Here is a 12,637-nt window from a genome sequence, read left to right on the forward strand (position 1 = left end):
GTTTTAAGTGTTTTGCATTTAAAGTTATTTGTTAATATTTTTATTTTTTTATTTTTTTACTAAAAATATAAAACTTCTCTAAAAAAAAACATTGTCAAAAGAAGCCATTTACTTTTATGCGTATCCTTAGCCAAAAAACATAGATTTAGATTTTCACATAAAAGTAAATAATCTATAGTGTAACATGCGGTTCACAAGATCCTACATAGAAGAAAAATATTTGAGGAAATTACTAATTTTATTATAGCCTCGGAAATTGATGTGATACCCATGTTAGTGGTGTGTTAATGTAACACCATTCATATACTCTGCCGTCAATTTATTGAAAACTCTTACAATTTAATTGATAAGAACCCTATTATTTTCTTTCAATCAAATTTATTAAATTAATATTTTTTTTAAAGTTAATAGGATCAATCGAACATATGATTCTCGGATAGAGATCCACAACAATTTTGTTGTCCAAATTGCTAGTAATTCGGACATCAATTTTATTTTCCGTCCATTTGTTTGGACAGATTGACCCTATAAAAATTCTCACATTTGTTGTTAAAATTGCTAGCAATCTGAACAACAATTTGTTAGGAATCCAAATCCATAATTCTCACATGTTCTAAAGATATATATAAATTTAATAGATTAAGTCGGAAGAAAATCTCCTTTCAACTCAATTCAAAGGAAAACTTTTTCCAAACAAACAAACATTGTTACTTTATCATTATATTTACAGATTGGTCATTGATTCTTAGTAATTGTGAGAAAGTATCCCCATTACAGACTGAACATTAAACCTACCTCAACCCTCCGGCAGTTTAGTATTCAGCCCTTCCACCCAGAAAATTAAAAATAGCAAAATTGCTTACAGAATGTTTAACAAAATTGTATTAGTAACGGTAATAACTATACATGCTCAATCAACCAAAACCTCTAAAAAAATGGAAGTTGGCTCAAAACTGAAGAAGCTCATGCTACTTTCTTCACTGCATACATAGTGTCACATTTATAGATTCTTTCAACATTTGGCGATAAAGACATGCAAAAAGAAACTATAATCGAAGCTTCTTTCAACATTAATAGTTATACAGTTCAAGCGCAAAGAAGGGGCAGACATTCTAACCAGGAACCAGATTGTGCCACCAAATGAAGCTTTTCAAGCATTCTGAATGATGGACTCGCCATATCCATCGACTTTGCCCTGGAATTAGCACCAAGATGGAGAAATTTGAGATTAGAATAAATAGCATATAGGGGCTAGATATCCCCTCATCGATGTTAAATAAAACAAACAGGAGAGACTTACTCGTCAGTTTAGATCAGCTACATTTATAATCTAGCTTTTACAATCACCAATAATAAATAAAACTTTCTCCCTAAGCTTATCAATAGTCTGCAAAAAAAGTGAAACAAGTGCAAAGTTTATTAAACAGTAGACAACATGCAACAAATGCTATCAATATGATATCAAGGTCACAAAATGCACACCAAGCTTGAGATCTTTGCCCATCTTTGAGCAAAGGCAGCTGCATTTTTGAGGTGAGCACAATGGGGAGGATCAGAATTCAGAAAGTAGATTGAATTCTCTGTAGCTTCTGCTACCCAAAGATGATTCAATTGGTCCTTCGCTCTCTTGATAAGATTACAGAAGCAAACCTGCAATGTGGAAACTACCACTGTCACTAACTGTAGGGTTTTTTCTTCTTTTTTTTTGGGGGGGGGGGGGGGGTGGGGGTGGCGGGGTGTGGTGGATTGATTTTTTTTTGTGGGGAGGATTGTGTTGGAGAAGAAAGGGAGAGGATATGCGTCTTTGGAGCTAAAGTGTATCATGCAGGAATCAACCATTTGTATGATTCTTTGATAAACTACAAAAATGGTATGTTGCTGCTATTTTTTGAAACAATTAAAAATCACCGAACTAACGTCTATGCCCAACAATTCAAGGCAACAATAAAGAATCCGGGAAGCTTATACCAAGTAAAAGGGCTACAACGTGTGTAGTAAACTTCCATGTCCTGGGTAAGACGTTCTTCCAAAACAACGTATTATTGTGTTAGTATTTCAATAGATGGTAATCTAGAACTGGAGTTAATTGCCTTCTTATTTAGTTATCATATTGTGGATTGTCTCAGTTATGGAGCAATCAGTCATTTCATCCATTTAGTCATATTTAAAGGTGTATGATTTATGAGAACAAAGGAAAATTATTATGAAGATTGCATTTCCTTCCGTTGAATTGAATCAAATCTTCCCATGAGAGCTCTTATTCCCTCATCTCGAAGTGATCTCTGATGATTGCCTCATTTGATAAAGATAAATGCCACTCTTGGAGGTGACTAAAAGGAACATGATATACTCACAGTGGATCCCGCAAGATTAGAGTTGATGGGTGCAAACGAACCATCATTAATGTATGGAGTGCAGAAGCTGATGGCAAGTAAAGAATTGGATAATTCTTCTGACTGTGACTCGGAAATGGAGCCATCTGTCACAAACACCCACTGTTTCTTTTGGTGAGGAGATGTAAAAACCTCCCCCACATGCACAACGACGGCAGCTATATCAAATTCACTGAACAAACCAAACAGTTAATGAGTTTACAACGTCTCTTTACTACTTGAAAGGAAAATGGAGGCAAAGCAAAAAAGTCAGAACAGAAAGGATGAATTTGAAATTCACCTGGAAAGAGGAACTTCACCCAAATTTGACAATAAGACTGATTTGCGAGGATTGTGAAATGGCCTACAAAAGATATCTTTGAGCTAGATTCAATTAACATTCTTAATTTTTTGTAATAAGAAAGTTAAGTGGAGACTTACTTAAAGTGTTCAGTTGCTTGGGAAGATAAAGGCCGCCATTTGGTAGTGGATCCTCTTGCTTGCAAGTAGAGGGTATCTGCATCAGAATTAAACGGCACAAGTCCAGCAATACCATAAGCCTGCCCCTCAACCAGCTCATGTTGCTGTCACAGTAGTAAGTAGATTAATTATAATGCTTATAAAACACACTACATAACATTCATGATAAGCATGCAGAGACGGTAACGAGAGAAAGAGAACACATTCATCATGTTGGCCTGGCAGGCGTGACTACACACATGTATGCATACACATGGGGGTTGGGGGATTGAGGGTAGAGGAGAGAGAAAAGAGGGTAGGGGAGGAGGGGGAATGAGCAAACTAGATGCAAAGAAGGTTTCAAGGAAAACAGAACAACACCATTGGATTCACCTGCTTCTCTGTTGGGTTCCAGATTGTTATCAAGCCTTCCTTAGGGCTGTCCATTCCATGACAGATTTTCTTAGTTAATCCAACTATCCTCACCCTCATAAATGGGGTGACTTCTCTCTCACCTAAGCCAGCATCTTCCAAAGCTTTCTCAATTGCTTTGTCCGTGTTTGTCTGCCTGGTTGCCTAAGTTCAAACTAGCCATAGTTAATGACCTCATTCTACATTTGGACTTTAATTCAAGCAAAGCATCTAAAGCCCACCTCTAGTTTTGCTTGATAAGTGGTAAAAGATGTTAGTTGCTCCGGACTCATCTCTGCCATTAATACTTCAGGTTCTGCAGCTGTCTCAAGTATCTTTAAAATTTTTGCTCCTTCTTCACTATCATTGTCATCATAATTATGTGAACCTTTTATGTCTCTTTGAAACTCGGAAATGATGCCCTCTACAACAGCAGCTCGCCTGCAGCCAAACAAAAATCATTAAACAAAAAAACTGCAACAAAGCCATGTTGAATGTCTAAGGTCATTGCTGTAGAATTAGAGGTCCTTGTGCATCATTAACAGGAAAACCATCTCATAAACTGGCCATGTTTGGAATCACAGTATTTTCCATAGTTCCGTTTACAACTTACAAAAGAGAGATTTTAGCAAGGCTACTTCATTAGTGTTCTGTATTCTCATCATATTGTATCCTACTTTTCAAGGATTATCACATCAATGTTTCTATATTGTATTGCACCCATATGCTATATACCTATCCATGATTCTAGCAAGAACAAGTATGATAGTATGCTTTACTGAACATGCATTGTTACTGAACATACATCAATAAGGAAGGGAAGACTAAAGAACTACTGAAGTAGATAAATATTTAAAACTTCAAGTAGGCCACTGAAATCTACAAATGGATTGAGCACACAATCAATGAATGTTTTCGAGAAGTAAACAATATTAAAATTGGCATGATATGGAAGAATAGAGGTCACCTTTGATTGTACAATTGCACCATTTTACTCTCCATCCTCTCTGATCTCACAATAGACCCTCCATTGAATAACCTAGATGAAAGCAACAGGAATGATTTTCATCATACAGAACAAGGTATGGATTGAAAAAAAAAAAAAAAAAAAAAAATCAAACTACCTCTCTTTATAGAGGACAGGGTATATCCGTCTGACTCCAACTAAGGTCCGGGGGACTGGACCCCCATTACACTTAATGCACCTAAATGCTAAAGGAGAACCAACACCTTGACCTGTGGAAATATATTCGAGGGCCATGCATTATAAGGCAAGAAGAAAAATTTGTATATATATCTTAAGGCCATATAAAACTGGAAGGAAAAAAAAAAAAAAAAAAAAACTGTGGACAGCACAAATAGTGCTTACAGAATCCCAGTCGATCAGCCCAATGAGCTCGATATGTCCCATTTCCATGCAATAGCAAACAAACTGTCCTTGACACCTGAAACCAAATAAAAACCTCAGACAAACCTCCAAAGACAGAAAGTAAACTTTTCGAACAATTCAAATTCAACAAAAAAAATAAAACCAGTAAGAACCTCAAGGGGTGAAACAGGCCCAACCCAGCCACATAATCCTGCTCCCCAGATCTGCGCAGGACAAAATAAACTGTAAGCAATAGACAATGCTAAAGGAAATGTTCTACTCAAAGAAGGGTAGAAAAAAAAATCAAAGAAATGAACATATTACCCGAAGTTTCTGTCCCACAAACAGTTTTCCAGCAGCAAGGTGCTTCGACAGTGGTACATCCAAAACAGCATCCATTGCATACCTGTGAAACAAGATATTTCTACAGGCCAAAGAACTTTTAAATATAGTGTAAGCATCACAACATGTATCTAGTCATTTTCTTACCACCCGTCAGTTAGTTCAACTTTTGTTGTATTACTACATTCATCCCCAATTGCTGCCATGGAAGAAGTCTCATTCTTTAGGTCACAATTTGAGCAAATAGCTGAAATGCATAGAACTATCATTGAAGAAGGTGATGCGTCCCCTTCCAGAATTCTCTTGATTGAAGAACGGTGGCCATGATTGACTTCTCTTTCATATCTATGTAAATGCATACAAATTTTTCTCATGGAAGTCTTATACACCTAGGACTAAACATACAACTAAAGATAATTAAATACCTATACTTTAATTCCTCGAGCACATTGGACACTGTCAAAAACTTTCCAGCAGCTTTAGTGGGATACCTTCTCTCATAGCATGCTAGTTTCCAAACAATCCACTTGTAGTGATTTATGACCCACCTAGATAGATATTACGCAAAATGCGAAACAAAGATTAGAGGCAGAGTGCAATATTATCTAAATTGATAGAAAAGCATAAACAACCACACTGTTGAAGAGCCCTGAACCATAAACAGCACAGAAGTTCCATAGTGTTCACAACAACCACATTGAAGGTGCTGCACAATCCAACCAATCCAATTACCAGATCAATCCTATTTAATAATTACATGGGCAGGCCAACTCTATGACAAGTTGATGATAGATTATGCAAAGCTAATATTGTAACTAAAGTTTGCATAGATCATACTGAGCATCTGTAAACCGAGAAGCAATGTAACTTTAAAAATATAGTAGAGAATTTACTCTTTTGAAGCATATTGCATGGATGCTCCAGACTGAGCCAATATGTGGAAAAAAGCTTCTGGTCCAATGCAATTTAAGCCAGACTCGTCATGAAACATGTACTTTTCTGCATTGGTTGATTTGATGCATCTGACCTGGTCTGACAAAAGCTCCAACTATATTCATTTGTGTTAGAACTGAATATATTCTAATAATTTGGGTGTAAAATGGTGTCATTACCAAAAGAAAAAGAAACTTCAAGAGGAAAAACAACAGTACTGATAGTCTATGTACCGTATTCTGGTGTAATGGTGGTGCTTTAAAATATTCCTTGACATACATTCTTGGAATCTGAAAGGGGTATCGTGAGGAAATTCTCTTTCTGCAACTTGAGTGTTCAGATGGTAGAGTAGATAAACCTGATGGAACATGTAGCTTACTTGAGGAAGCATTATAACCAACAAAAACACAAAGCTATTTCAAAAGACCTGCATGAATTTTACCATTAGGAACTAATGGAACATTCTTATTCAACGGAGTGGAGAATTTGGAACTGCGGGGCTTTTTGAACGGAGAAGTAGAACTCTTTCCAAGTATTCTCTTTACATTAGCTATTTGTCCGTTATTTGTGCAAGCTGTGCCAATGGTATTTGAAATATCAACCAATGGTCTGGCTGGTGACCGTCCAAGTGGACTAATCCTTGAACTGACACCATTAGCCAAAGAACTTTTTGCTGCTGTATTAGGATCACCTTGCCTGTCGCTTAGACGCTTCTCTAGAGAAGATGCATTAGTATTTAACCTACAAACACTGTCATAATGAACAGAATCAAATTCTTTGATCAAGTTATTCCCTGAAATAATATGTTCTGACTTGACTGACAACTGCACTTGATTAGAAGATGATCGCAACGGGGTTACAAAACTTTTTGACGTATTTTTGTTGTTTGCCATTTCCTCGCAAGAAAAGGGAGTGCAAGGATCATTTCCCTCATTTGACAAAATATCATTGAATCTGGCCTCCTTTGAAAATGAAAAAAGTGAATCATCTGCATCCTCCTCATTCAAGAAAGTTCCCAACTCCGGGTCACCAAGAAGGCTCCTAGCACGCTTCAGTGCATCACTGGAGACAGATATAGATCTTCCACCTGCCGTGTGGAACTTGATTGGAGGTGGTTTGAGAGCTGAACTCTGCATTTCAGGTTGCATAACGTTTGGATTTGCCTGATTCTTCAATCTGCTTCCTGCTGAACCAGACGTGGAAGTTAACAAAGGTCTCGAAACTGATGTACCATCCTTAATATCACAATTGCTCACACAGTCTCTCATTTCTGAATGGGATGGACTTTTCCATCCACATGGTCCATTGGGATTATATGGCTTCACTGAATGTTGAAGACCTTGAAAAATACAATTATCATTATCTTCTTCCAATCCCAACAATGTTTTAGCTCTAACCAGACCATCTGAAGATATATTGACAGTTTTCCCAGAGCCCGTCTGGAAGAGAGAATTTGAGGAACCACATCCATTATCTCTAGCTAGCACTTGGCCTGCACAACATTCTATGAGGTAATAAAAGCTGTCTCCAAAAGACCAAGATAAGAATACTTGGTTTTATCAAATTATGAGACGATATATACATGTTCTACATCTAGTATTAATAAAACAACGCCGTTCTCTTTGATCACAAAGAAACTACATGAAGAAAGAACATAAAATCGAGTTTCATATTCACTATTATTTTCGCTTTCAATAATGGAAAAAATCAACTAATTTGAAGTCTTTAATACTTTTGGGGATGCAGTCAAGTAATGTCTTTCACTTTCTTAAGAACCACACAGCACAAAATGTTAGCCCCAATAGTTTCCTTCCCCTCACATCCCTCAGCTTTCTTGGTAAACAAACAGACTATAATTAAAGAAAAGAGTGACATAACCATCCAACTAATTATCAAGTTTGTTATATATTACCATCACAATTGATACCACCAAGGACCTTGTTACATACTATATCCCAAAATCAGAGAAAATCCCCAAATTCTGAGAGTCGTGAGTACCTGTGTCGTCGCCGAGAACAGATAATGCCTTGGCTATCGAAGACTGCTTCACCGCAACCGATTTTCCCAACCCGGTTCGGAACATCGGAGAGCTCCCAACGCCTTCATCGCGATTTTCCAGAAGCTTCGAATACCCTGTGGCAAACCAAATCAAAATCCAGAGCACAAATTAAGCAACGAAAAACACGCTTGAGAGAGAGAGAGAGAGATGCCTTGGAGAACAAGATCTGACATGGAAGGTAGACGAGAGCTGCCGTTCGGTGAATCAAAATGTTCGTCATCGGGATTGATTTGGAGGTCTCGGTCGTAGATTTCCCACCGGAAACTGTTGCCGGCGTCGGAGAATATCTGCCACGTCGACATTCTCCGGCGTCGGGTGGATTTTAGAATTGTAATTAGGACTTTCTGTGAAGAAAAACGGTGAAAGGCTGCTTTGGCTTTCTTTTGTTTTCAGCTAAAGAAACGTTTTTTTTTTTTCCATTATATTTCGAGAAGGCGGGAAAGGTAAAATTGATGGAGGGGGATTTGAATCCCTACAAATCATTATTAAAAATTATTAATAATCATTATTAAAATTTATATTAATTTTGAGATAGTTAAAAAAAAAATAGTATATTGCATTACTTGGGTAAGCCTCATGCTCCACCCCGTAAATTTGGACAATAATTGTAAGAAAATTTATATGAAATTCATTTAATTAGGTGATTGGACAATTCAAAATTTATTTGGATAAGTTTCATATGAATTCTCTCAAGATTGTTATTTAAATTACTAACAATAATAGAAGCAAATTGCTTGAGATCTCAATCGATAAGAAGGACTCGTCAAGGTTCTCTCACAGTCTTGTGCTCGATTTCGAGATTTCTACAAATTATCTATTATAAGAGATTTTGATATATTGGAGGACACATCAAATTGAGATCCTTTGAAATTAGACTGTCAAAATTCTATTGAAATTCAAGTATCCAAAAAAAGAGAGTTGTGTCTATTTGTGAGAAGCTCTAGGGTGTAGAGCTTCTGCAAGCGAGTTTTAAGAGAAGGATCCTCTCAATTTCAAATGAAATTGAAGGGATGCATTTAGTTGTTTTAAGAGGACATTTTTGTCCAAAAAAAAAAGTAAATAAATAATAAAACTACCCCCTAAAAACAACTAACTAAATGAAATGGAGAGGATCCAAGTCCCGAGTTCTACAACTTCCTTTCTTAAGTTCAAATTTTAATAAAATTTAGAAGAGATTCTCATCCAATCACCAAGTGTGAGGGACCATAGGGGACACGATGCGGTCACAAGTACCAAATCTTTCTGGGGGCACTATGGGGCTGATGCAGGCCAAGATGTTATGGGCCGATGTACATGAAAACGGGCCGGTATATTAGATGAGCCTTGAGTTGGAGTAAGACTTTTTGGATATAATTGATATACGGTGGAAACTGCCCAATGACAAGTCATTTTCATTGTACCCTAACATAATTTACAACAATTCATACTCATAATAAGCAATTTTTTTAACATGAAATAAAAAATAGTAGGCACATTGCTTTGTCAGCCTTTTTTTTTTTTATTAAGTTATTTTTATATTTTTAAATCAAGAGTATAAATAAAAAAAAGATATCGATAATCGCATCCGCAACGGAAAAGATATTGGAATGCTAAGTAGGATTGAGAGACAACCTATTTTGTCGTATTATTGGTATAAAAATGTACGCTTCTATAAATTTTTCTAAAAAAATTATGAAGAAGGTCATATCTCAGGAAATTGCATTACATGGAATCCCACAAAATCCCTATCTAAACTCATCTTCTTTTCAATGCTATGTAGAGGTATGATTACATGTTTGTTATTTTTCTTTCTCTAATTCAAAGTTCAATATTCACGACTCATTTTTTCAATTTGGTTTTCTGTAGTTTTCAAAGAAGATACACACATGTAATCATCATTCCTTTGTAAATCAGAGGACGTCTGATCCGGTTTTGTCGTGCTGCGGACCCACCATAGCATCATGGTCACATTTACACAGGAACGTTATATACAGATATATAACACTAGATCTCCGCTCTGACTTTTTGACCTTCTGGCATGTTTGGTCGTCACCTGATTTGTTCGGTCAAGAAATGGAAAATAAAAGTGAAGACTCCAAATTCCCCCCACTTCTTCCAAAATGTACACTTACATTATTATATATATACCTGATTTGTTATGTTATATGCTTTTTACGCAAAAAATAAGTTTTTTTTTTTAATAATATTAACAAAGAAGTAATTTTATTAAAAAAAAAAAAATGATGTTTCTCACATCCAAAAGACACGTGACAAATTCCTTCAACCTAAAAATATTATGTTTTTCGAGTAATTTTAGGTGGTCTACTTGTATCCTACTTGTGTCCCACTAAGAATGATGTGACTATTAATTAAAATCACCCTTTGATCAAAATTTAATAATGATCAATTACAAACCCAATTGTAATTTTAATAGCCACATCATTTTTAGTAGGACACGAGTAAGCCACCTAGAATTACTCATGTTTCTCACATATCAAAAAACACATGAAGAAATTAATTGATATATTGTGTTTTGGGAACAAAATGATCCTTATAATTAGCTATTTGAATTGGAAGCCCCCTTCCCTTGTTTCCCTTCTCCCACATTGATTGGAAAAACAAAAGCAAAAAACAAAAAACAAATTGGCAGCCCTCATAAAAAGGGGGATATTAAGCTCACTTGTCTCGAGTAGTTCGGAGTCTAATTAAGATCTACTTATTCAAAGCAAGTGAACTCTACAACGGATTAGAATTCATAGTAAGTAACTATAATTTGGATAAATATTGTAAAATAGCTCATATAAGACAACTTATTTGCTCGAATAAGTAGCCGTACTGTCCAAATTTATTTTGGCAAACCTTGGCTCCCATTGGCACCGATTTCCTCACCAAGATTCGCTCCAACCCTCTCTGGTTGATTAATTAGGGCTCATTCGGGTCACATACTCGCCGTTCAATCTTTATGGTTAGGCAATTAAGCACCCTAATCTTAATATATTGTATAAGATAACCTTTCAAGTTTGTCCAACTCAAAACAAGAAGGTAAAACGTTTCTTTCATTCTATGCGCCACTAGAGAAGTGAGACATGTGCAAAATTATTTATATAGATATATATATGTGTATGCGATTGTACATGCAGAATATAATACAAGATAAGATAATATATATATCACTTAATCGTGTAGGGAGATAATGTAACACATTGGCCTTCTTGGGCCAGAGTTGTTAGTGTTAAAGTCTCAAAGGCGCAAAGTTACTTATTAAGAAATTCAAAACACTTGTAAACTACTATAAGTCTATAAGGCATATATAACATGAATATATATATACTTTGGAAACATAAGATAACACATCAAATAAGTGATCTAGGGGCGGAACTGGAATGTTTAGTTTTGGGGGCAAAATTTAAAAAATAAAAAATTCTTAGAGGACAAAAGTTAATTTTTAAATGTATATTTAATTTATTTACTTTTATTATTTTTTTTTTTAGGACTAGTACCCTATTGGCTTAAGAGGGCTCGGCCCCCTCCAAACCAAGGGGTGGTTCCGCCCCTTAAGTGATCATAACATAAGAACTTAATATGTCAAGTGACCGAGGCACTAACCAACGTAACATAACATAATACAATATAATATACTTTAGATGATTATGTTTATGCTATGATATGTTATGGTATATTAAAATTGCACTGATATTTTATTTATTCTTGGTATAATTAGTGGTTATCTTATTATAAAAAGTGATAAAGTCTTCCGTTGCGGGATTTCTAGTGAGAGTCTAAGATATTTTGTCTTATTTATTTGGTAAATGAGACCGGGAGGTGAATTACAAAGTTAATTAATTTATCGGGGCATTACAATCACTTCCCATGTCAAAGAAACAAGTTGAGGCATTTAATGCCACTTGATCCACGATAAGGAGAAGGAACATGGACGACCCTCACCAAGCCGATAAGCTACCCACTAAATAACTGTTACAAGCAACCCAACTAAAGGATTACATGTAGTAGGGAACACATAGGCACCCATGTGCTCGAATAGGTGAGCATAGGTATAACATGGAAGGTAAATCCCTTTACCATACAATTCACATGTCTATTAAATACAGATAGCTCCTTGACTCGAAGAGTCATTTCTTCTAAGAGCCTTACTAACTTAAGCATCATAGTTATTCTTCGCCAGCTCATTCTAACTAACCTATGAACCTTTATTATCTAATCTTTTGCAAGAGTATCGTACGTGGGAATAACTCAGTGGATTTCAAATCTACCATACATATTATCAATGGATTTATATATCTCATACGCGTAGAATATAGAATAAAATAATATAAAAAATATCAATTAATATAATTTTCATGTGGTTTTCTATGTATTAAGGGTCTAAACATACTATCTCAATTAATCATGTAATGGTAATCATCCTGAGCATAAGAGAATGGAAATACTCCCCTTAAAAAATACATGTTTTCTTCACCATAACATTACAAGGTAGCTAGTTTCAAACTGGTTTTCGTGCTAGCTAGTTGGCAAAGAAGCAAGCAACACGCACAATTATCACTAATATAGTCACTAATATCATTATAACCCATTGTTGCCATGATCGCAACCACCACTATTATCACTATCATCAGTAAAACTAAGTATCATTATTATCATAAAATAATTGTCACTATTTATCATTATCGTTGAATTATTATACCTCAACTTCTT

General features: G+C 35.7%; 1 protein-coding gene across 1 annotated transcript; it reads right to left on the reverse strand.

Moving 5' to 3' along the window:
• Positions 1-744: 744 nt before the first annotated feature.
• LOC132192053 (protein BREAST CANCER SUSCEPTIBILITY 2 homolog B) lies at positions 745-8,287 on the reverse strand. The gene is made up of 20 exons (XM_059607243.2): positions 8,097-8,287; positions 7,885-8,019; positions 6,329-7,378; positions 6,120-6,244; positions 5,847-6,001; positions 5,379-5,501; positions 5,101-5,298; positions 4,936-5,017; positions 4,785-4,835; positions 4,612-4,687; positions 4,367-4,478; positions 4,210-4,281; positions 3,485-3,683; positions 3,225-3,407; positions 2,814-2,956; positions 2,674-2,736; positions 2,355-2,565; positions 1,483-1,650; positions 1,301-1,387; positions 745-1,195 (listed from the first exon to the last, which is right to left on the reverse strand). The coding sequence occupies exons 1-19, from the start codon at positions 8,245-8,247 to the stop codon at positions 1,331-1,333; spliced, it is 3,354 nt and encodes a 1,117-aa protein (XP_059463226.2). The 5' UTR covers positions 8,248-8,287; the 3' UTR covers positions 745-1,195; positions 1,301-1,330.
• Between the last annotated feature and the right edge of the window lie 4,350 nt (positions 8,288-12,637).

The sequence above is a fragment of the Corylus avellana genome, chromosome 10, assembly GCF_965113065.1.
Source record: "Corylus avellana chromosome 10, dhCorAvel1.hap1.2, whole genome shotgun sequence".
Classification (NCBI taxonomy): domain Eukaryota; kingdom Viridiplantae; phylum Streptophyta; class Magnoliopsida; order Fagales; family Betulaceae; genus Corylus; species Corylus avellana.